The 24,441-nt window shown below is 42.6% G+C and overlaps 1 protein-coding gene across 1 annotated transcript; it reads left to right on the top strand.

Annotated features, from left to right (window-relative positions):
- The first annotated feature begins 300 nt into the window (after window positions 1–300).
- Window positions 301–22,735, top strand: snx2 (sorting nexin 2). The gene is made up of 15 exons (XM_070964716.1): window positions 301–522; window positions 7,237–7,336; window positions 7,708–7,868; window positions 8,238–8,304; window positions 9,246–9,289; window positions 10,023–10,164; window positions 10,375–10,453; window positions 11,657–11,732; window positions 14,095–14,208; window positions 14,624–14,717; window positions 15,226–15,431; window positions 16,087–16,230; window positions 20,487–20,567; window positions 20,650–20,721; window positions 20,995–22,735. Exons 1-15 carry the CDS (start codon window positions 424–426, stop codon window positions 21,043–21,045), a joined length of 1,530 nt encoding a protein of 509 aa, XP_070820817.1. The 5' UTR covers window positions 301–423; the 3' UTR covers window positions 21,046–22,735.
- The last annotated feature ends 1,706 nt before the right edge of the window (window positions 22,736–24,441 follow it).

Raw genomic sequence — 24,441 nt, 5'->3', positions numbered from 1 at the left:
GTCAACAAGACTGCTTCAAAGCCCACTGCACATTGCCATAGCACATTTAACATTTATAGATTTTGCTGTCACTCAGCTGGCTCACACAGTATTATATTTGATTTTACATTTTATTTTAGATTCTGTTCTATTTCTATAATTTAGCTTCTGCGCTGCTTTATGTCATAGAATCTTATTCGATGTTTAGAATCGCGGTACCACGAAACAGCGGCAGAGTGAGACCTCTTCTTTTTTCTCCCTCCTTTCTGGCTCCCATCAGGAGTCCAGTAAGTCACATGACAGAGCTGGGAATACCTCCTGACTCCCCGCTCCTCCGCTCCTCCCCTCACTCTGTCAGTCGACTGTTTTCTCTGTCCGTCGGTGTGTGTGTCTGTTAGCTAGCTGTTAGCTATCATCGCCATCAACCGCAGGAACGACGTGAACATGGCGGACACAGCCAGGGACCCTCCACTGCAGCACACTGACTTCCAGGAGCTGGAAGACGGGGAGGACCTGTTCCCAGAGCCGGCCGCCACACAGGAGGTGAGTAAGAGGAGGAGGTGATGAAGGGAGGCCGAGGGGAGCTGTGGCAGGCAGGGCGTGATGCTTCCAGCTGACAACAGATGAAAACTTAGAGCAGGGGGAGCAGGCAGGGAGGAGACCTTTAAAACGGTAAAATTTTGAATGAGGTTTGGTGTGTGGAAGCCTTTTATTCATCCCTGCTCTGTCATCATTCAGCAGAACAGCTGCTGAAGCGTTTACATTTGTCAATGTAACAACACTAACGGTGGCCTTCAAAGCGACACTTACAGGAGCCGAGGAGGGTCATATTTGCGCAGAGAAAGACGCAGAGAAGGTGTGATTGCGTGCCGTCAGGTGACAGTCACACAGGTGTGGGTGATGCATTCATGGCAGATTGGAAAAACGGAAATCAAAAAGTGCTGTACAGCACAGTAAAGATTCTTGTTTGTTGTGTTATGCTTTTGTATATGTGAAGTAATTCAGTAGAGTGGTTGACGTTTTGAAGTTAATTGCTCTTAGCAATATAGTTTCTGTGTTTCTAAGTAAGTAAGCAATGAATCCAGCAGGTAGTTTTGTCCTGTGTGTTTCCACACAGTGTTAGGAAGTTGCAAATAAAAATACTCAAAACAACAAAATATGGCCAGATATCAAGGGCAGATTTCAGCTAAATGCAAGCAGTTACTAATGCAACAAAATAACAAACTACATGGAGTTGAATCACCTGTCTTTTTTACACAGTCTGAATCCAACTGAACCCTACAGGTGACACAGAATTAGATTTTGTTGCAGGGTTGTTGCTCTAGATTTGATTTAGATTGTGCTGGCACTCATAATATTGTTTCCATGTGATGTCTGTACGGTATGAGGCCTTGGCTGTGGAGAGAACTGGGTCCACTCAATTGTCCGTGTGCTAAAAATGCCTTTGTTTTTCGAGTTTTGTTCCGATTTTAACATCCAGGACAGCAGCAGATAGATGGGTGTTTTACATTGTGGACAGACAACTTCGGGAACACGTTTCAGCTTTTCAGAGACAATGATGAAACATTTTATGACCAGTTAGAAGGACCAGTGTGCAGGATTTAGTAGCATCTAGGGGTGAGGTTGTAGATTGCAACCAACTGTATAACCCTCACCTCACCCTTCCCTTCCTAAGCGCCAGTGTTCGGTTTGTCCCTGCTGGGCTACTATAGAACAATGGCCAACTCCGTGGAAGCGGACCCACGCCATCTGTAGATATAAAGAGCTCATTCTAAGGTAACGAAAGATGTCACATACAGCCGCCCAACAAGTTTGTCACTTCCCTCCCAAAGAAAAAATATCCATCTGATTGTTCCTCAAATGACTGATCAGCATTTTCTCACCTGCTGCCCAGTTCAAAGGAAGCGAACAGTGGCTGTTTAAAGGAGGTGGGACATGAACCAGGACTTCCTGTGTCAAAGTCACAGCAGGCTTGTACATCTCTGTTGCTGCTCTAGCTGCTACCAAGTGCAGGCAGCTAGCCATGAAGTTAATGGCACTACTTTAACTTTTTCTTCTCCTCAGTGCTATCTAATATGTCATGCAGTGCTGCCAATGAGCTCCATTAGGTGTAGCTATTAGATTAGAGTTTTGGTAGCTTTGCAAATGGAGGCACACAGAGTGTTTTTGCTTTAATTTGCAGCTGTGTTTCTGCATTGGATCAGTTTAACACTGAGAAGCTGCACTGAGGGCTGCACGGTGGCGCAGCAGGTAGTGCGCGTGCCTCATAGGTTCGACTCCCGGGTTGGGCCTTTCTGTGTGAAGTTTGCGTGTTCTTCCCGTGCATGCGTGGGTTCTCTCCGGGTACTCCGGCTTCCTCCCACAGACCAAAAACATGCTCATTAGGTTGATTGGTGACTCTAAATTGCCCCTAGGTGTGAGTGTGTGTGTGAATGGTTGTGTGTATGTGCCCTGCGATCAGCTGGCGACCGGTCCAGGGTGTACCCCGCCTCTTGCCCGTTGACAGCCCAGATAGGCTCCGGCCCCCCCGCGACCCCGAAAGGGATAAGTGGCATAGAAAATGGATGGATGGAAGCTGCACTAACAGGTAGCACTGTTCCACATTTTTGTGTAAAAAATCGTTGGGGTTACAGAAAAGTTTCCCTTAATGAGCATCACATATGGTTTTAGATGGTGTAATATGTTGTTTATAGATGCATCACATCTACATATTTTACTGCAGTCATGTTGACTTGTCGCCCATGCTAGCCTATGTTAGCTAACCAGGCTTGTAGGACTTTTGTGGGACCGCAGGATCGCTGCATCTGCATTGAATGTCGCCTCAGCTGAGGTTTACTCGTTTATTTCTTTCACCAACTTACTTTTGTCTGTCCCCGTTAGAGTAACCCTCTGAAAACGTTAGTTTTTTTATGTCAGCTCACCAAGTTACAAGAGGATATAAACTATAAGATAGAGACATGAGCGGTAATGTGTGTTTCCACTGACAGTCACATAGATGGAGGAGCAAACGATCGTAATGAGCAGTAAAATCCTGTCTCGTAGGGTTATAAACCTGTGTTTTACCTCAGTCTTTAAACTCATGGATCAGTCACTCACACTGGACTTTCATTGTCTCATCGGTACATATAGCAGCATGCCCCCATCAAAGCAGCTGCTGATGTGTTTTAATGCAGTTCAATCTCCTGCTGAAGTGCCTCTGAAAAGGGTTTTTTCCTCTTCTTCCTTTTTTTGATTTGGGTGAACTGAGCGTTTAAGATTGAAGCAGACAGACAGACCGCGGGAGGAGTGAGACCTCTGTCTGTGAAAATATCTCGGATGATGAGTTAAAAAAAACAGTTTCTTATTTGAAAAGTTTTTGAAAGTGTGTTGTAACTTCAGCTCAGAAACAAACTTGCACACACACACACACACACACACACACACACACACACACACACACACATACACACACACACGCACAGACGCCTATTTTTCTCATTTTGTCACATCAGCACTTTGGATTTCATTCCTGGTGATGATTGTCTTCCTTTGAGTGTCACAACAGCTCTCGTCAATGACCTGTGTGTGTGTGTGTGTGTGTGTGTGTGTGTGTGTGTGTGTGTGTGTGGTGTGTGTGTGTGGTGTGTGTGTGTGCGCGCGCGTGTCAGTCATCCACTTCCGCTGTGAGCAGCAGAATGAGTCCGGGTGTGTTTTCATGGCCGACACGTTGCTTCACCAGGACCAATAAACAGATGAAGGATGTTAAACACTTTAAGGTGGACTGGGGTTAAGTGGAGTGTAGCTAAGTGTTAACCTCTGACTCCTTCTCTTTCCTCCTTTAGTGTCTCAGTTTGCAGAAAGTGAAGCAGATTCTCTCTCCTGCCACTCTGTGATATCAATATACACTCAGTTGCCAGTTTATTAGGTACACCTGGCTGAAAAGAGTGCAGTATAATGCAAAGTCCTCCCTTCATTCAGTTTTTGTTGAAGCTGTTTCAGTGAGGTGTTGATTCAACTGTATGATACTGACACGTTTGCAGTATTTAGTTGACCATTACTGACCTAAATTAGGATTTGAACCAAGGACTTTGGGGTTATGTGATAATAAGACACCAGACTGATTACAGTTGCACCTGTGTGTGTGTGTGTGTGTGTGTGTGTGTGTGTGTGTGTGTGTGTTAATTTCATGTCAGTGTCGTTCAGCTCTGACATGAATTTCCTCTGTAGTGTCCTCATGTTCCCTTTTCACACAGCTATTTCCTGGATATTTTGGGCCATGCAAGCAGCTCCAGGGACAGCAGTGCCTGCCTGCCTGCCTGCCTGCCTGCCTGCCTGTCTGCCTGTCTGTCTGTCTGTCTGTCTGTCTGTCTGTCTGACTTTTCATCTAGCGCCATCTTCATCTCAAAATTTCAACCTGTCCAACACTTTGCGAAGCTAACAACATTCCCATCAGCCTCAGCTCTTCTTTGTGTTTCTGACTTTTGTTTCTGTTGTTCTATTTTCTAATTTGTTTGTCATAATTCATTGGTTAGATGTCACTGGTTGCCATAGCTACTCCCAGTTTGACTGTATGTGGCCAGTAATTCATCATGCTCCTCATTTCATATTCAAAAGTATCAACATGTCCTAAATGCAGGGATTAGAGGTGTGATTTGTTCAGCTGGTTTATTTATTCACTCTTTAATGAAGAGTTGGAGGTTCAAACATTGTTGAATGGAAGCACAGCTGACCTGGCGTGTGTGTGCGTGTGCACAGTGCTTCCTCTGACCTCTCCGTGTGTTTGCTGAGTAAGGAGGGAGGAAGCTCCTTGTTATCATCACTCATTTCCTCTTCTCTCCCTCCACACTCTCCCTGCCATCCTCTCCTCTTTCTATCCGCTCAGCTAAAATCTCCACATCACTCTCTTCCTCTTCGCTTCCTCTGCGCCAGCTGTGAGCCGGCTTGGGAATTTGCTTTTGAAGTCGTAGGTGAAGGTTGCTGAAACTGACCGGAGAAGCTTCCACCTGCTTTGTATGTTTTAGCTCATGTAGCTGCCACCAGAACTGACTGTTTTTTATCTCTGGAAATTCAATAATTGTGTACATTATTCCTTAAATTTTACAAAAATGTGTCACCATTTTTCTGCAGGTTGAACCTGCAAGAACACACTCATCTTACCTTCATTCTGAACTGTATTATGAGGTCAAGATATTGTGTTGACAACATTCTTCAGGCTGTAAATTTGCAAAGGAAAAGATGTCAAATCTCCAAATATGAGCCTGATGTTTTCTCACAATAACACTAAAATACATCATGCAGTAATTAAGACATGACAAGAAGATTATTGAAGAACTCAAGTGTTTTTCTTTCCTCCAGTATCCTAATTCACATTTCCAGGAGTCCACACATTTTCAGTGCATAAAATTCAGACGCATCTGATGTAACAAGTTTCAGTCATTTCCTTCAGTGAATCAACACCAATATTTACCGTTAATTCAAGAATCAGTCCTTTGAGCTTGTCACTCCTAACATATGTCCATAAAAGCTCTCCACCCCATTAAGGAGTAGGTGTGTGTGTGCATGCAAGCTCATGCGTGTGTGTGTGTGTGTGTTATATAAAGTTGCGAAACACGCTGCGCATGTGATCCAGTAACTGTCAACTGCGACATGCAGATGAAAAAGGAATTTCTTGAGTTGACTTATGAAGGCTGGTTCCTCTCCTCTCGCTGTGTTTGGAGGTTTAAGGCCTTGCTGAGGGGCAGCTCAGCAGAAGTCATTGCAGGAGACTGAAGATAAAGACATGGCTCTCGACATGTCTGGTGTCTCTGCGTTTGCAAACGTAGAGGCGATGTGTGGAAATCTGGCCAGTCGTTTTGCACAGACAGACCTTCTGTTGGCTGACAGTCAGTGTCCATACCTGTGAGGGCAAAGTGCAGCAGGTGGCACCTGAATAAACCCACACACTCTCTGTGATCGTGGTTGTTGCTCTCAGTTTGCTGCCGTAACCCTATTTTTTCATTATTATATATTTTTTGCTGCTAATACAGTATAACAGAAGCTCCCTCAGATATGAGTAATGTAGTATTAGTCACCCATTACTGATCTGAAGTTTGAGTCTGTTTCCCTGGAAGGAGCCGTGACTGCTGCTGTGAGGGCTGCACGCTAAGGGTTAGCGATACGACCTACAACTTATATTACGCTATTCTTTCTGTTTCTTACAATGATGGTGTTATATCACAGGATTACAAAAATAAAAGGGATACGCAACTCAAAACATTTTGAAGTGAATCCTGCTATTGGCCCTCAAAGCAGTCTGATAAAAATGATATGTTATGAACTATTAGCCTAAGAGTTCTTTGTTATGGGGACATCTCCATCAGGTTAATCATCACATGATGGGAATAGATGAAGACTTTTGTGTTCTTGCAGCAGAGAAACAACAGAGAAACTGGTGTGCATTGCTCTGAATGTCACCCTCCACATCTTTGTGTTACTGGACTCACAGTTACTGTGTGGAAAAGAGGAGTGACTGGATGTAACTCCAGTTCTATGAGTACATGCATTGTCCTAGTCACATCGCAGGATGTGTCAGCTCAAGTAAGGCAAATTAACTCAAACATGTCATGCTGCAACTTGCTTGCTGCTTGATACAAAAGGAAAACTTGTTCTCATTTTCTGTAACTAACAAGTTACGGAGCTAACAAGTTTCTTGCTGGTGAGTGACATTCAGGCTCTCCTTGCACAGTGAACCACCTATCACAGTCGTTTTTGATCAGTTTATCGAACAACCGAGGCAGCTCCCGCTAGTCGTCGAGCACGACCTGAAAATGAGCGAGGAACAGGAAGAAAACTCAGAAAAGGAAGATTTGGTTACAGAAGCTGGCCATTTCCTCACTGGCAGGCAGGAAGTTCTGTGGTTCAGCAGAAGGATGACACAAGCTGCTGGAATCTTCGTCTTTTCTTCTTCTTCTTCTGTGGAATATGTTGACTCTGCAAAGATACTGTACAGATGCTCTGCCTCCACTTTTCCTGCTGTGCTGTGGTAAAGGGGTGAAAGTTGAGAGACTTTGCTGTGACTGTGAAATAATGCAGTTCAGTCACTGTGAACCACAAGCTTACATGACAATGTGCATGTTCAGCTACCGATGAATATTTCATTCTGTAATTGAATGTACTGTAATACTTATATTTGATTGGATCTAATTGTGTGTGTGTGTGTGTGTGTGTGTGTGTGTGTGTGTGTGTGTGTGTGTGTGTGTGTGTGTGTGTGTGTGTGTGTGTGTGTGTGTGTGTGTGCAGTCAGAACCAGCCAGTCTACCTGCTGAAGATATCAGCACCAACTCAAATGGACCCAAACAGGATTCACTTTTTGACGACGATCCAGAGGACCTGTTCGCAGGTACAAAGACACACACACACGTACGCACACACACACGCAGACACATGGTCTGGGTGAACACTCAGTAGTGATTGGCTGCAGGGTGTCCATTAATTCCTGATAATGTACGCTGACTAAGTTGTTCCAGTGTTCAAGTGTCTATTCAACACTCTACATTAATGTGCAGGCTACATGGAATCTGCCTGTAAAATTAGTAACTATAGCAACAGAGACACAGCAACCAAGTAACAAACACATAACCAAGCACTGAAGTGCAACGAGTGATTTCAACATTTAGTCACCACTGGGAGAGTTAGATCTTCTTTACAGCTCGTACTCATCGCTGAGCCTCATCACTCTCTTGCTGTCTCTTTCTGCTCGTCCCGTCTCAGAGGCCACAGAGGAGGTCTCGTTGGACAGTCCAGAGAGAGAAGTTCTGCTCTCTGACGGCCCGTCACCCGCCATCACCCCCATCACCCCTCCAACCTCCGTCATCACCCCCCGCATTGGCCTCACCCACGACGACATGTTCACACACTCCTCCTTTGATGAGGTGACTGCGCTCACACACTCGAGCTCCCTTTCAGGTTTCCACTGAACACTTTTCATGAATTGTAAATCAAAGTTCACGCAGATTTGGGGACATTTCTGCTGGAAAGCAGAATTATGACCTTATTTATTTATTGTAATTGCTAAAATATTATCCCACTATTGTGCTGCTTTTACTGAGCTGTCAAGCACTACCCAGTTTGTACATTTTTTTACCTTGTCAGTCATTTTAGATCTTGCTTATTCTGTTGCGTGTGATGGTTGGTGTCCTCTGCTCTCTGCTCGGTTCTCTTCACATGCGAACAGTTTCTTGTTCCTGTCTCTTGTTTTGTCATGAAAAACGCTCAGAAAGCAACTCCTTTTATTTCTATAGATTGAAGAGGAGGAAGGTGGTGATTCATTCGACATGCACATATCAGTGTCTGACCCTGAGAAAGTCGGTGAGTACACACTGATTTCACAGCCCCGTGGTCCTGGAATATCCTGGATTGTCCTGGAGCGATGCGAGGTGTATTTCAGAGAAGGGAAGATCAGAGAAATCTCACTGTTATTACTCAAGTTATTCATTTTTACAGCGGGAGAAAAGTGTTTTACTTTCTTGAATTTGATGATTTGTTTCTACAGACTAGCACTACATTTCCCATCAGCCCCTTCTCTTCTTCGCCTTTCTCTCCCCTCCCTGAAGATAATAGACACGTTGGAGCTTTTCTCTGTCAGAGCTGATGTAAGCAGAAACTGTGAAAGTAAAATGCAGAGCAGGCAGTGACAGAGGCCAACGGTCCGCTCAGTCATCCTGTTAGTCATCACACTTTATTATTGTACTAATGGATTATTGATGGAACACTGAAGCCCTGTGACTGCCCCCTGCAGGCTCCCATGTGTCATTACAGGCCACAGTTTAAAGTGTGCGACTGAACAAACAATTAATGATTTAGTGGCTTAGAGCTAAAAATGTGGAGTCTGTCCTGAGAGTTATGAAGCAGTAAGCAGTAGTGTGTGGTGACCGTACAGGATGTTCGTTTTGTACTCCAACTGTTAATCACTCAACTGACCTGACAGTCCCTTTTTGTAAATATGAACTGAAAGAGACAGTAAATGAAACTGTTGAAACACTCAGCGATTTGCAAGAAAAGACATTTAACCAGTTTAACCAGTTTGATGTCTGAGCTGAGCGTGCTCCTGTTTCACTCACCAGGTCCTCTATGTGTCTGTTTAGATTATTAATGCTACGTGAGAATGTTTGGATGTGTGTATTTTACTGCTTAGTGTCACTACTGTAGGTCAGTACTGATCAGATAATGTGTATGTGTGTGTGTATGTGTATGTGTATGTGTATGTGTATGTGTATGTGTATGTGTGTGTGTATGTGTGTGTGTTCCAGGTGATGGAATGAATGCGTACATGGCCTACAAAGTGACAACCAAGGTGAGATTTATATCAAACTGTGTATTTCCATGCGTCTCATACAGTGTTGTTATAGCATTATATTCATCACGTCTGTCAAGCTCAAACAACATAAATGAAACTTGTACCATGACAGTCATTAGTCAAAAATTTGTTGGTGTGACAAAAAACAAAGCAGCACATTAGACATTATTACACACATACACACACACACACACACACACACACACACCTTGGCTATTAAAGAACACTTCTTCATTCTCAGCTCTTCACTGTCAGACTCATCTGGCCTTGCGAGACCCAGCTTTACGTAGGCTCAGCTGTGCTCTTAGTTGAATACTCACTGTTAGCACAGCTAATTAGCATCCAGCTGCCTTTACAGTGAGACGTCTTAATAAGCTCCCTTATGGTTTTTAAATTCTCATCAGCACAATCCTTGTGCTCTGTTTGTGCATTAAGCTGTTTTTGTGTGTCTTGTCATTTGTGCAAATTAACTAAACAGCTCTTTACTTTGTTTTCTGCTACTTTCTACTTGTCAGAAGGGAACATACATATATAATAGAGGTTCTCGAGCAGTAATGTGAACATTCAGACCTTGTTCGTCTTGTAATGAACAAAATCTTCCTCTACTGTTTGACATTTGAGACTCCATGACTTCAGTTTTATTTACTCTTTCTCTCTCTTTCTCTTTCTCTCTCTCTCTCTCTCTCTCTCTCTCTCTCTCTCTCTCTCTCTCTCTCTCTCTTTAATCCAGACCTCCATGTCTCTGTTTAAGACTAACGAGTTTTCAGTAAAAAGGCGTTTCAGTGACTTTCTGGGTCTGCACAGTAAACTGGCCTCTAAGTACCTGCACATAGGCTACATCGTCCCCCCAGCACCCGAGAAAAGCATTGTGGGTAAGTAAAGTCATTGCCACACTCTTCCCCAACTGTACTCACATCCTAACTACACTACTAAAGGAGAAGATGTCTCATAGAGTAAGTACAGTCTGTAGGCTGTCAGTGATGACCGATCGTACCTGTGCATGTGTGTTGTGTTAATTGGTTGTGACTGTCCTCGTCCCGGTTGTTAATCAGCTGTATTAATGAGCACCTCCTTGTCTGCAGGCATGACCAAGGTGAAGGTGGGGAAGGAGGATCAGTCGTCCAATGAGTTTGTGGAGAAGAGGAGGTCGGCACTGGAGAGGTATGAGAAGAAACTGAGAAACACAGAAAAACACAGCTGCAGTTTATCTCTGCTGCTCAGTCTGGAGGATTTACAGAGCCACACTGTGATTCTCCATGTTTTAGGCTGGAAGATGGTCAGCACAAGCTTAACATGTGCAACATTTCTATATGAACAAATCACCAGTTATTGGATTGATCAGCTTCCTCTCAGGCAGGCATTGGTTCCAGATCATTTCTGTGTAGAACTGTTAAGTGTACACAAATATACTAACTAATTTAAACACGGATGGTGTCAGTATTCTACAGCCATTACACTGTGCAATCAACATTTCCTCATAATGATACTGTACATTAAACCTCTGTGTGTGTGTGTGTGTGTGTGTGTGCGTGCGTGCGTGCGTGCGTGCGTGTGTGTGTCTGCTGCGTGCAGTCGTGGTAAAGAGCAACTTGGTCAGAGCTTTACAGGCCTAAAGGTTAAACCACAAATATTAGATACATCATTATCACACATGTGTGTGTGTGTGTGTGTGTGTGTGTGTGTGTGTGTGTGTGTGTGTGTGTGTGTGTGTGTGTGTGTGTGTGTGTGTGTGTGTGTGTGTGTGTGTGTGTGTGTGTGTTGAATACTGAGGAGGTGGGGGAGAGGTGGGCGGGGCTGACATTCTGCTGCCCTTTACTGATGGTGTTTGATTGACAGGAAGGTCAGTCACTGACAGCTGATGGAGCTCGGAGCTGCAGAACTCCATGCTGATGGACGCACACACACACACACACACACACTAAAATTTTTTATTTTTATTTTTTCACTTAAATTTTTCATTAATGTTTTTTGGTAATAATGACTCAGTTACAGCACAGTTTATAGATATTTTCATTATTCACATATTTGATTAAAAAATCATAACTTTAAATTCCTGAAAGATCAACTCTATTTTTTATGTTTGTGGTTGGAGGAGGGCTTGAGGATTGCTGCAACCTTTTACAGTGTTTTCAGACTGCACTGTGGGTTAGAGACTACGGCAGGTTTCTTTAATTAGAGCTGAGTACCTCGAAATGTTGAGCTAGGTTCTATTTTTGACACCAACCAATGATGTCGAAAAAGAACAAGAACAACAACCCAACAAGGAGAATAATGAGTCCCTGGATTAGAAACTGGTCATCATAATAAATGAAGTTCTGCCCAAAGCAAAAGCATCTTTTGTTGATTAATTCTGCTCTGTTTCAGGTATCTGATGAGAACAGTGAAGCATCCCATCCTGCTGAAGGATCCTGACGTCCTGCAGTTTCTGGAGAGCTCGGAGGTAAAAAAAAATTACACGCTTTACCAGAAGAACGCGAACATGTGTTTAACACATGAGCATCAGCAAATCTGTACAAGCAGGACACGACAAACCTCCACAGTCCTGTGACCATCAGACGGTCAGACTGTCTGTGCTTCCGTGTTTCCCCTCAGAAGTGATTCTGTTTCAGCAGCACTTCTTACAGCCTGCTGCCTGTTTAATGTCACCGGCAAACTTTAAAGGTCCAGTCAGCCTTTAAAAGTGGACTACAGTCTGCAACTTCGTCTTCATCAGTGCTTCACTGCAGAAAATCAACAAAACCCACAAGCTGCAGTTTGGCTCCGTCAGACCACGTGTCTGCTTTTGTCTCAAGTGCTGCTCCATCTCTGCAGTTTAATCTTCACCTGGACGGCAGAACACTGCGTCAGAGCTGAAAAGGCGGGCCAGCACATTTGGTAACTCCACACTAGATCTTTTAAGGAAGAAAAGCACTGCTGGACTGACCTGTGCAGATGCTGTAATGGACACATTGACACTGGTGGAAAGGTCATGGGGTCACCAATGTCCATCCTCTTTACATCCACTTTAATGTCCTGGTAATCTGACCAGTAGTGTTGAGATCTCTGGACCAAAGGATTGGACGCTTAGACAGTCTGATCAACTAACTGATAGAACGTCTCAGCTCCTGCCTCAAATGGGGCAAAAACAAATAACCGACCCCCAAAAGAGACAAAAAACTCTGCCTGAGTTTTCTGATCTCCTCACTTCTTTTTCTCAGCAAGCAGCAAAACATCCCGACAAGGTCAAAGCGACGAGTCTGCGCCTGCTCGCCGAGCCTCTAAAAACTGCCTCAGGGTTTAAGGGCCTGTGGTGTTTCCTGTTTCCTCATTTTATTGTCCACTCCAACTAAATCCTCTGTAACATTTCATCTTGTTGGTTCATACTGTCTAACTCCCCCCCCGCCTCTGCCTCCGCCTCCCCCTCGTCCTCATCTCCCTTCTCTGCAAACCTCCTAACTGTTGGTGGTATTGTGTTGGGAGAGCCGGCGGTTGTTGGGTCCAGAATAAATGGCCTCATGTCACCGATTTAACAGATGAATCACTCGGACGCTTGACCGAGCGTGTCGGTCCGTCCGGTCCGCTTAATGAAACACAACCAGAGGAGGTGGGAGCAGGAGGGAGGGATGGACCGGGCTGCAATTGAAAGCTATTTTTACCCCCCGCCCCACACATTTACATTTGTCCCCCCCCGTCAGCGAGGGCCCCGGGGACCGAGCTGTCCCCTGGCTGCTGCCGCTCCTGTTAAATGAGATTGGAGGGTGGGGAATGCTGGGTAAATGTGCTCCAGCATCAGAGGAAAACCCTGTATGTCCGGGAAAAAAGTAAAGTTTTCCAAAATGAAGAAAAATGAGCCTATTTTCAGACGGACGTCCAGGCGTTTGCAGAGTGACGCGATGGGTTCTGAGTCGGTTTTTGCGCCTGTTAAAGTTGCTCGACACAAAAAGTGGCTGCATTGAATCTGATTGGAGCTAAAACGTGGGAGACATTACAATCAGAGCGGAGGAGGGAAAAGACCACAGCTGTGATGGAGTTAGAAAGATGGTGCAGAACAGAGAAAGAAACAGGAGAAACTGAACAAAACAGTCAGCAAAGAAAGTGAAAATCAAGGGAAGATGAATCATGAAGGTGAAGGAAGGACAAAGGCAAAAGTCATTCAAGAAAGAGGACAAGAGTGAAGATTTGAAATGAGCTAAACAGAGAGCAAGACCTGTGGAAACTGAGGGATGAAAAGAGCCAGAGAAAGTAAAAGAACTAGAGAGATGACACAATTGGAGGGAATACTATAAAGCCTCAAATCTAAGCCCAGGTGGAATTACCTGTACTGTAAAGGCTCACATGGTGAATTCAATATGAAGGACATTTCCACAGATTTGCTGTTCTTCAGTCAGTGTACGTCAGTGCAGCTCAGCTCTTCCTGCACATGTCTCAATGAAAGGCCTTCAAGCCCCTTTAAGACTTAATGTGAAACATCAGTGCAGGAAGTGTTTAGTTTTATCGATGTTAAGCTAAAAAAAAACAGCCAAATCAAAGCGACTGGAAATAATTAGTGTTAAACAGAGAACGTGTTCCAGCTGAGTGATGAGGATGACGACTGTGGTTGTGCAGATGGAGGTAGTTCTGTGGAAACAGACATTAGACTGAATTTATCAAGACAAGGAAGTTTGCATCAACAGCAAATGAAAACAGGGAGCTTTCTTAGATGTCATTAAATACACTTTAAAAAGGGAAAGTGAGCTACGAATCAAAGCCTGCCTGTTCCCCGGCTGAAGTGCTCATCCTGCTTGTTTTTTGTCGTCGTTGTTGTTGTTGTTGTTGTTGTCCAGTTGCCGCGGGCGGTCAGCACTCAAGCTCTGAGCAGCGCTGGACTTCTCCGAATGGTCAACAAGGCTGCAGACGCCGTCAACAAGATGACCATCAAGATGAACGAGTCAGACGCTGTGAGTGAAGGAGGGAGGAGAAGAGGATGGCAGGTTGAAGGGAATGAGAGAAGGATGTAGAGAAGAGGGGAAGGGAGGAAGAAATGAAATATGAACTAAGCAAGCAGGGATGTGGAGGAAGGGAGAACGAAGGATGAAATAAAGAGTCGGGCAAGGAAGAAAGGGGAAGAAAGGATGAAAAGAAAGGAAGGGAAACATGTAAATGAGGAACTCGAGAGGAAGAAAGAGAGGACAAAAATAAGGCAGTATCAAGGAAGGAAGGAAGGTTTGAAGACTGAACTCCTGATAACCTGTGTGTGTGTGTGTGTGTGTGTGTGTGTGTGTGTGTGTGTGTGTGTGTGTGTGTGTGTGTGTGTGTGTGTGTGTGTGTGTGTGTGTGTGTGTGTGTGTTTGTTTGCTTGCTTGTGTGTGTCAGTGGTTTGAGGAGAAGCAGCAGCATTTTGAGAATCTGGATGTTCAGCTGAGGAAACTTCATGCCAGTGTGGAGTCTTTGGTCTGTCACAGGAAAGGTAACGATGCCCTGTGTGTGTGTGTGTGTGTGTGTGTGTGTGTGTGTGTGTGTGTGTGTGTGTGTGTGTGTGTGTGTGTGTGTGTGTGTGTGTGTGTGTGTGTGTGTGTGTGTGTGTGTGTGTGTGTGTGTGTGTGGGCACGCACATGCATGCGTGTGTGTAATTTCCAGATCTTGATCTTTGAAGATCTTCTAGTCACTCCCAGTGACCACGTTCAGTCGTTAGTATAGTCTTCTGTTATCAGAACTTCCTGTTCTTGTTTGTTTGGTTCATTTATTTCCCTCATTGCTTATCAGAGACCGATAAGTGACGTCCAGTCATTTTAGTCTGCGCTTCAACCCAAAAAAGAAGAAGAAAACGTTTAATTTTATTTGTTTGTTTTTTGAGGGCAGAGCAAAAACTTCATTGCAACAGCTATTTGTATTAATTAGATCTTTGGGAGACGTCAAAAAGCAGATATTTGGGACATTATCTGGCATGTACTGAATCTCTCTGGTCTCCTCTGCAGAGCTGTCGGTTAACACAGCACAGTTTGCCAAGTCGGCGGCCATGCTGGGTAACAGCGAGGACCACACGGCTCTGTCCCGAGCTCTGTCCCAGCTGGCCGAGGTGGAGGAGAAGATCGACCAGCTGCACCAGGACCAGGCCAACGCAGACTTCTACCTCTTCTCCGAGTTACTGGGCGACTACGTCCGACTCATCACTGCAGTCAAGGTACGAGCACGTCTGCAGGTAGAATCAGCTTCACTGCACTGAGAGGAACACAAACCCCACAACACAGGAAGTGTGTGTAACCTCTGACCTGTGAGAGCCTCAATCCCTCTGTAGACCAAACCGGGTTTTATTTAGGACAGTGAAGCTAAAACCAGGAATAAAGATAACTGTGTCCTGCTGGACATGAAACACCTGCGTCCAGGTAGAAAGAGAGACAGGATGTGAAAGAGGAGAGGAGAAAGAACCAGAGTAGAGTAGAATAAAGTTGTGGTGGGTTGTGTATTTGATTGACAGCTGTGTGTTATGACCGCAGCTATTGAACCTTATTTGATGGAGGCAGACAATGACTGCCTACTTGTGGCTGATTTAATGTCCTTCTCCATCTCGTAGTGTCAAATAAACGAAAGTAAATAAATGTTTTCAGTATTTCCAGTATTCCCCCTACTCAGCATCCTTTTTTTAAAAAAACTTACCATTTGAAAAAAAGCACTGTTACAGGATGCAGTTCATAATAAGAGATGTCATGAACATATTTGGGGACATTTCAGCAGATAAGATGTTGTCAAAAGCTATAAATGATCTCCATGATGAATAAATAATGTGTCTAATGTAACTGGGACATTCGGTGTGTATTAAACTGCGTGTGTGTTTGCAGGGTGTGTTCGACCACCGTATGAAGACGTGGCAGAAATGGCAGGACAGTCAGATGCTCCTGCAGAAGAAACGAGAAGCTGAAGCCAAACTGCAGTTCACCAACAAACCAGACAAACTGCAACAGGCCAAGGACGAGATCAAAGAGGTGAGACAGACAGACGGAGGGCGAGAAAGATGGACGGATGTAAACAGTCATCGAAGCAGTTCAGGCTTTTTTTCTATCAGCAGTAATGCAGATTTTAATCCCACGTTCAACACTGTAGATGAAAAGCCAAAAACAGCCAATGAATGCTGTCGACTAACAATGATGACAGTAACCTTTATTAGTTTATTTAACAGCAAATATTCAAATAATGATTATGCATCTTAAACGTTGTCTACTTCGAGTGCATTCATCGACACTGGCCTCTTAAGACAACGTGATGTAGCAGGCGCTCACTTATGATTGGCTTCATCACACCTGCAGTCATGATGGTATTGTTTTTGTCCTTGGACTTCTTCATCTTTTTGCTTTTCATTTTCCCATTTCAAAATAATTAGTACAGCTGATAATTATGTACCATATTATTATGAGTGTGGTAATAATCTATGTTTCTACACTTAATAGTTGAAATCCTAGTTGCTCCCAGGAATCACTCTCCCCTCTCTGAGGCTGTAGGTGTGTCCAGTCAGCTAAAACAAGCGCACCTCCGCAGCTCAGTCATGTGAAAACTTTTTTTTTTTTTGTATAGAAATCTTGTTTTCGTTCAGTCTGCAGGCTTCACATGAACTCAGTACGACAAACAAGAGCAGGAGAGAGTAGAAAAGTACTTTATTAGAGCGTCTGTTGAAGCTGTCACCACACAAATTCATCCTCTCTGTCAGGATACAAAGCGTGCGCACACACACACACACACATGCACACAGAGTTGGCATGGTCGGGGGTCTGGTATTAGAGCAGAGGAGCTGTCAGATGTGGGGTGTTGGGAGGAAGACGGGGGAGTTTTGGGGGAGGCTGTCAGAAGCTGCAGACGAGGACAGATCGCAGTAGAGTTACAACCAACATTTATTTGGAGCCGACATGAGTTTTGCCGCCTGTCAGGAGTCGGGTTTTGGTTCACGCCTTGACAACAGCCAACAGAAAACACACAGCGGCTTTTTCTGAAGACAAAAAAAGAGAAAAGAGTTTTACTTCACACTGCTGCTGCTGCTGGAAACCTGCTGAACAGCTGCTGCAGACAACACATTAAGGCCAGAGATAGGACCTATTCACAAAGTAAATGCATTTATAGCCAATGATGTGAAGAGAGAGTGATTCTTAAAAGGCCTGAGGAAATATTTTGCAGGACAGACTGGCAGCAGAGGGAGTGAAATCTGTGAACACGCTCCTGTGAAAGCAGCAGAAACTCTTCAGGCTTCTTTTCTGCTGGCAGTGCCACGTAGTTCCCTTTTTCTCCTGACAAACATATCTGTTGTCCTCCTTACAACAGCAACGAAATGGAAAAGTTAGGGGGAGCATTTGAGTCTAGGTCCACCCTAAGATGACCTCCACTGAGGCCAATAGTCCTCTCTTCTATCATATGCAAATCTGCAAGCACAACCACTATACATGTATATATATATTTCCAAAGTGATTAGAATTTCATATTTAGATGTAAGAGTATACTTAGCACGTGCATGTGTCAGCTCCCCCAGAGGATGCTGGTACCAAAGTTTATTGGCTTCCGCTTTGCACCAAGTTTCATGAAAATCCTGCTGACAGACAAACAAACAAACCAAGAAACGAACAATGAAACCAGAAAGGTAACCTCCTTAGTAGAGGTAAAAAAAAACAAAAAACAACACAGTTAAAATACAAAAATGGTTTTCTTTCACATTCGTGTTTAAAGGTCATTATTGCTAAACTGCCTACACTAAAACAGTTCCCTTCTTCTTCGTCAGCCACCATGAGCTGATCAGAGCTACCGTCGGGTTCCTCCGCTGAGTCTCAGCTGCTTTAATGCACATCGAATACCTTCTTATGCTGCCTGAACAAGAGCTCCTGCTCTGCTGCACTGATACGTTGATCCAATCTCCACACAGACAAAATGCAAATATACACAAACAAACTTTAAATAGAAATAATCAGAGACCAGTGAAAACAAATGCAACTGCGGTTCATCTTTTCCAGTCACATCCTCACAGATATGAAGCATCTTATCACCTTTATTTAAAAAGTTTCTCTGCTCAGATGAAATTAGAGCTAAAACAGCAACAATGACGTGGACACTGAGTTGTTTTGAAAAGATCCTCTTATACATTTAGTCTTGTACTGAAACTGTTATTTTGAATGCAGGTCTTTTACTTGTAGCACAGCATAGTACACAGAGGTGTGTTTAGTGTCTGTCAGATTATTACACCACACTGCCCCCTGTGGGCACCAAACAGAAACAACAGCTGGTGTTTGAAACACTGCTGCTGTGAATCTGCTGCTGTCTGTACGCTGTTCTGTTTAATTCTTAAATCACAAATACACATTTTTTATTTTGTGGATCAAATGTAGCAATTTAAAGGTACATATAATGTGTTTGTTTAAAGGAGGTTACCCGTATTATTTAGACTTCGGGGGTTTAAATTCAACAATTTGAAGATCAGGAAAATTTAAGAAATGCTTGAATAAACAGAACAATTTAATAATTAGCAGAATCTGAGGAAACAGCTTTTACATTGTCTGTTAGAAATGCCCTAAAATTCACAGCTGTTGTTCTGATGTTCACGGTTGATGCTTTAAGACGATATTGTTGATGTCAGTGTGATTAGGTCAGAAGCTCACGGTACAACTAAAGAAAAGGACACACAGCTGACATTAGAAATACAGTGTTCTGCTTTCCACACATCAGAGCTCCTTACACAGGTGAAATAATTAGTGTGAGAACTGAAAACACAAGACACAGCGGGTTGGTCGAGCTTTCGGGGTGTCGCTGTGTGTGTTTTTGAATCAGAACAGAGCTGGGATAGTACAATAATACAAAACTGCAAAACATCTGACCAAATATTCACTTTCAACGTTTAGTCTGTGTCAGATTTAAAAAATTCTCTTTCCACACACGACTCAGTTTTTGGTCTCTGCTTGTGGCTTTACAAGTGAAAACCGTGCACACGTCATCCAGGTAGAGGCTCCGGTCTGAGGGCAGCTCGTTTCCTCACAGTGCTCTAGTGTTTCCTTTTGGTTTGAGGTTTTGTTTGCTCATGTCTCTGGATCTTCCTCTATGATTTTGGAAGCTCTGAACATTTTTTCCTGCCTCTTAAATTTTGTTGCGTTTTCCCTGCCATGCCTTCCTGCAACCAGGAGATTGAGGAGGTAGGACTGCCCCGTCTGTCTGTCTGTCTGTCTGTCTGTCTGTCTGTCTGTCTGTCTGTCTGTCTGCAGCTCTGTGTCCACCTGCCTGACTGCCTGCTTCACACCTTTTATTTGCCTCATTGTACCATTTGGTTCTCATATTTATCATCGTTTAGTTGAATTTTATCATCATACCGTTCATTTTTTGTTTGTTTGTCCTGCTATTAAACAGTCGCTGTCCCATGAAGTTGTTTGTCAGAGTAGGTGAGATTTCCTCAAATTTGCCTTTTGGAATAACGTTCTGTTATGAGCATCAGGATTGAAAATGTTCATTCTGGGTCCAAATTCTAATTGAAAGTTAAAGTCAAATAACAGATAAACCCTTTCATGTGACAGCTTAGATCATCTAGTTACAGTTTTTTTTTTTCCTTTTTCCATGAAAACTCCATATAACTCGCAGATTAATGAAGATAAATCAATTCCGTCATTATTTCAGCCTTTCAAAGACTCAGGTGGTTGTTGACTTAGTTCAGTAAATATCAATAACTTCAATTAATAAACGTCATCAAAACTGCAGGTATCAACACTGTACAGTTAGTTCACTACACGGATGGAAATACAGTTATTACTTGTTTGGTTTCAAGTCAGTGCTGGTTGGACTTGCCAGAATAAAAGCACATTATCTCAATCCAATCAGTCAGATCTTATAAAGTTGCCGCAGGAAACCTTTATTGGTGACAAAATGAGTTGTGTGCTTTCTCTTTTTAAAAGATGATCACCAAACTAACATGTGAAGGAGAAAATGTGTAGAATAATATAATGTGTAGAGGACGGTCTGTGTGTGTGTCCATGTTGCTGCAGTTTGGGTAAACTGACAAAAGTCCAATATCTGTAACAATCTGATGGATCACAGATTTATAGCTATAGACAGTCGAGATTTACTCATCAGATTATCCAAATGGACCAACACGTCTCCTCAACAGACACGAGGATGCAAAATGCCAATTTAAACATAATTCATAAATGTTGTCTTCCTCTTTGTGTGTGTGTGTGTGTGTGTGTGTGTGTGTGTGTGTGTGTGTGTGTGTGTGTGTGTGTTTCAGCTGGAGGGGAAGGTCCAACAGGGAGAGAGAGACTTTGAACAAATCTCCAAAACCATACGCAAAGAAGTCAGCAGGTTTGAGGTGAGGAGGCATGATGGATGAGAGAATGAAAAGATGATTCTCTGCGTGTTTAAGTCCTTCATCTTTTGTTTGTTTTCAACAGAAAGAGAGAGTGAAGGACTTTAAAACCATCATTATCAAATATCTGGAGTCACTGGTTCAGACACAACAGCAGGTAAAGACAAAGATAATGTTAATGTTATTGTTTTTAGATTGATGTTAGAATCAAAATAAGTCCATTTTGGAGTACATTGAAATTATTTGTCAATCAAATTTTAATTTTGGAAGTAATTCTGTGTCTTAAATGTTGTTTTGGCAAAAACAACATTTAAGATTTTCTGTATATGACAATTTAAAGCATACAAATTTCCATGCAAGTAGAACCAGAAAAAAAAAATTGGGAAAATAATGAAAAGTGAATAATTTCCTTTTTCTTTTTCTCCTACAGCTGATAAAATACTGGGAGGCCTTCTTACCCGAGGCCAAGGCCATCTCATAGAGTCCACACATACACAACAGACAGTCCTGACTGGCTCCGGTCAAACTATCGTACCCATAATGCACCTGTCCTCCCGGGTCACTCTCATCCTCTTGTTTATGCCCAAAGTGAAGAAGAGAAGTGAGGCAGCGAATCAGCTCGGAGCGACTTTTCTGCTGTTAAAAAAATCAACAACCAAACTGTCTCGAATTCACAGTTCACCATCTTTTAGTCGTCTTTCTTCTGTCTGCTCTTCTTTCGCGACCGAACGTGCTGCGTTGACGTCCTGTGAGAGTCATTGTCGTTCTCATCATCAGTGCTTTCATAAATATAACAACAGTTTTGCACTTTTCTTCTTACGGTTATCAGGTTTCAAGAAGTCGAAGCAAAAAGTGAAAATCAACAAAGTCTGAGTTCCCGTGCCTGATTTTTTTTCTAATATGAAACCTGCAGTGAGTGTTAGTTTCAAACCTCATAATCCCATAGAACATGAACGCAGCACGTGTTCTGAGCCTTGTGATGGCTTTCCTCACCACATAAACAGATTCTAATATGTGTCAGTTTTCACAGCTGGAGCACTTGTTCACACGTGGTGAATGGGTGAGTGGAGGAGCGGGTGGAGGAATTGCACTCAATAAACTGCTACTGTATATTTTTTTTTTTTTTCTATTCGGTCTTTGGATGTATGGAAGCACATCGCCACTATAAAAATGAAAAAGAAAAAGATGAAAAGTTAGGAATGTTAAAAATATTTATTGTCAGAATTATCGTACGATTTGACTGAGTTATTGGAGAGATTTAAAACTGAAGTCAAAGTTATGACACTAAATGCCTTCATCAGAAAAAATACATGGCTGTGTATTCAATGCCTCACACCACTTCAGTCTTTTTTCTGCTGTTGCCTGTTTGCTTTTACTGGAATGTTTCTTTCTGTCTGCTGCTACGTGGTTTGTTATACTTTATTTCATACATCACTACAAAAAACAATGTTTTTAGGCTAAATGCATGACTGAGAGAGCAAGAACTCGTTAAAAATATTGCGATTTAGACAAAACTCTTGCAACAAAAGCTGAATTTTTTAGTACAGATATACACAATATTACTTTAAGTCCTCCTGTTTAGCATTTTTAAACAGTATATAAAAAAACAACAACAAAGAAATGGTTAGTAACGCGCTGCAACGTAGTTGTAAACAGATATAATTGTTGACTATTTATGTTGTGTTCCCAGGGTCAAAAATGATCGGCCACGCTCAGTGTCATCATGACAGTTTGGACTTGCCATCAAAATACTTATGTTAAACATTCCTGACTCATCCTTTTTTTTTTCTTGGCAAGAAAGGGCTTCCATACATTGACCCTAAATTCTACAGTACCCATGAGCCTCTGCGGCAGTGGCTCTGGAAAAGGTTGGAGTCAAAGCTTTAAAGTTGAAGTTGCAGCATATTGAAAAAAATCTAATCTTGAACTTTACCCTACTATTTCCTGCCCAGCAACAGAATCTCGGTTCTCTAACTGGATGTGTTTTGTTGTTGCATTGTTCTTTGGGAATTGTAGTCAACATCGCTCGTAATGTTAGCTGAACACCATTGACTTTTTTTTCGATGAGACAAAAATGTTTTTTAGTCTCTTTGAAAGCGAGCTGTTGAATTTGATCTTTTATGCAGCACTGTCCGCTGTCATGCTTGCAGTGTTAATGGGGTGTTTTTTTTTTTTTAAACAACAGCAGTTAAGCATGGGAACTTTTCTCTACTAAAATCCTCCAAACGCATCTTTAATTCAGAATATCTGTGGTTTTATTTTGGAGTTTGGAACATGAGCTGTGAAACTGATCCGGAGTCAGTGATAAAGGACGACTGACTGCATCCTTTGCTATATTGTGTATTGTACTTTCTGTCACCTGTTCAATCCCCTCACTTTCCATCATGCCTTTCAAAACAAGCGCCCTTATTTCCGTTGCTGTATGATCGTGAGTGAAGGCAACGTTTTCTGTTTCTTCCCTCTTTTTGCTGGTGGGAGCGGAGTAGGAAGAATTTCACTGTTTGGTTCAGTTCACTGCTCCTGTCGGACGAAAATTTCCAAACCTAGAAAAGCTTCTCTTTTTTTTTTCTCTCTCTCTTCTGTGTGACAAGGTCTGATTAGTATCCATAGTTAATAAGATTAAACTCTGTTTTTAATGTATTCTATGATGATGAATTTCCCTCGACACACTGACTCCATTTTTTAGTTTTTTAGACACTGCCAGTACATACAACTGTTGTTAAAACATCATGTAGACAGGATGTACTTCAAACTGAAATATAGTCATTAAATGGACTTCACCAGAGGCAGGTCTGATAGTAAAATGAATTTTGGTGGATGGGGAACCAGCAAGACATTTTGACATCAAAATTTTGAATCCTAGAAGTTATAACATTTTACTACTAAATTCTGTAATACAGTGTGTTCATGCGCGTTCACATAGAGATGCATTACTCTATAGAATCACTTTTGACCTCAGTTCATATCCAATGGAGCTTTTACCCTTAACATCATTGTAGTTTTTCCTTCTTAAGTGCAAAAGGGGGAAGAAGTTTGTCCCCTGCATTGCTCCTGTTACCATCAGTTGCGTTTGTCTGTCTGAACGAGGCATTAAGTGGCCAAAAACAGTGTTGCTGTGGTTCCTGCCCTTTTCCCTGCTGATGACTCTGTGCCTCAGTTCAAACATGAAGAATCAGACCAAAACTAGAGGGTTAAAAAGTAAAGTAATCTCTGTTAAATAATGTGTCATGTCTAAAATAAGAACTGAGTAACAGTTCAGAACTGAGTGTGAAAACTTGCTTTGTGAACAGAACCGTGGTGTTTTTCTTCCTCCTGTCTGTTTTCCTCAAAGGGGAGACGTTGATGTCTTGGATTTTGGTTTATTGAATTTAAGATGAAGGATTTCCTGTTGAAGGAGACTGAACTGAAGCCAATATTCAGAGTCTCAGAGCAGTTTCAGGTGTGGAGGAAGTGAGTGACTGTCAGGTGACAGTGTGTGTCCGTCCAGGGAGCAGCCTCAGACTGTGAGGATCATTTTTACTGGCTGTTTCTTTTTGTATTGATCAGTGTGAGGGCTGTAGTTAGAAATATTCAACTGCAAATTTTACAGAATCTGTTCTTGATTTCATTTTATTTTTTTTAATTAAAGCACACTTCATTATGAGAATAGAATCCAATGCGTTTGTCAGAGAAGCTACAAATCTGACACTTGTCATCTCTTATTAGATTAAAGTTCAAATTAAAACTGGAAATATTTCAAGTTTTTTTTTCAGCCCTCATCCCGTCTCGTCCGTCTTAAATCATATTACACTGTGTTGATTGCAACCTTTTGTATCTTATTCCATGTTTTATTCCACATTTTTTGCCGCCTAATGATGTGCAATGGTTGAGAATTTTC

Source organism: Chaetodon trifascialis, chromosome 6, assembly GCF_039877785.1.
Source record: "Chaetodon trifascialis isolate fChaTrf1 chromosome 6, fChaTrf1.hap1, whole genome shotgun sequence".
In the NCBI taxonomy this organism is placed as follows: Eukaryota; Metazoa; Chordata; class Actinopteri; order Chaetodontiformes; family Chaetodontidae; genus Chaetodon; species Chaetodon trifascialis.
The sequence above is the reverse complement of the archived record's forward strand: the minus strand, read 5'-3'. Positions and strand labels throughout refer to the sequence as shown.

What these genes read in the sequence shown, in the direction of transcription:
- snx2 (XM_070964716.1), top strand. Translation starts at nt 424, where the DNA reads ATGGCGGACACAGCCAGGGACCCTCCACTGCAGCACACTGACTTCCAG. An exon ending in AGCCGGCCGCCACACAGGAG is followed by an intron (nt 523 to 7,236) that starts GTGAGTAAGAGG and finishes GTGTGTGTGCAG; the next exon opens with TCAGAACCAGCCAGTCTACC. An exon ending in CCTACAAAGTGACAACCAAG is followed by an intron (nt 9,290 to 10,022) that starts GTGAGATTTATA and finishes TCTTTAATCCAG; the next exon opens with ACCTCCATGTCTCTGTTTAA.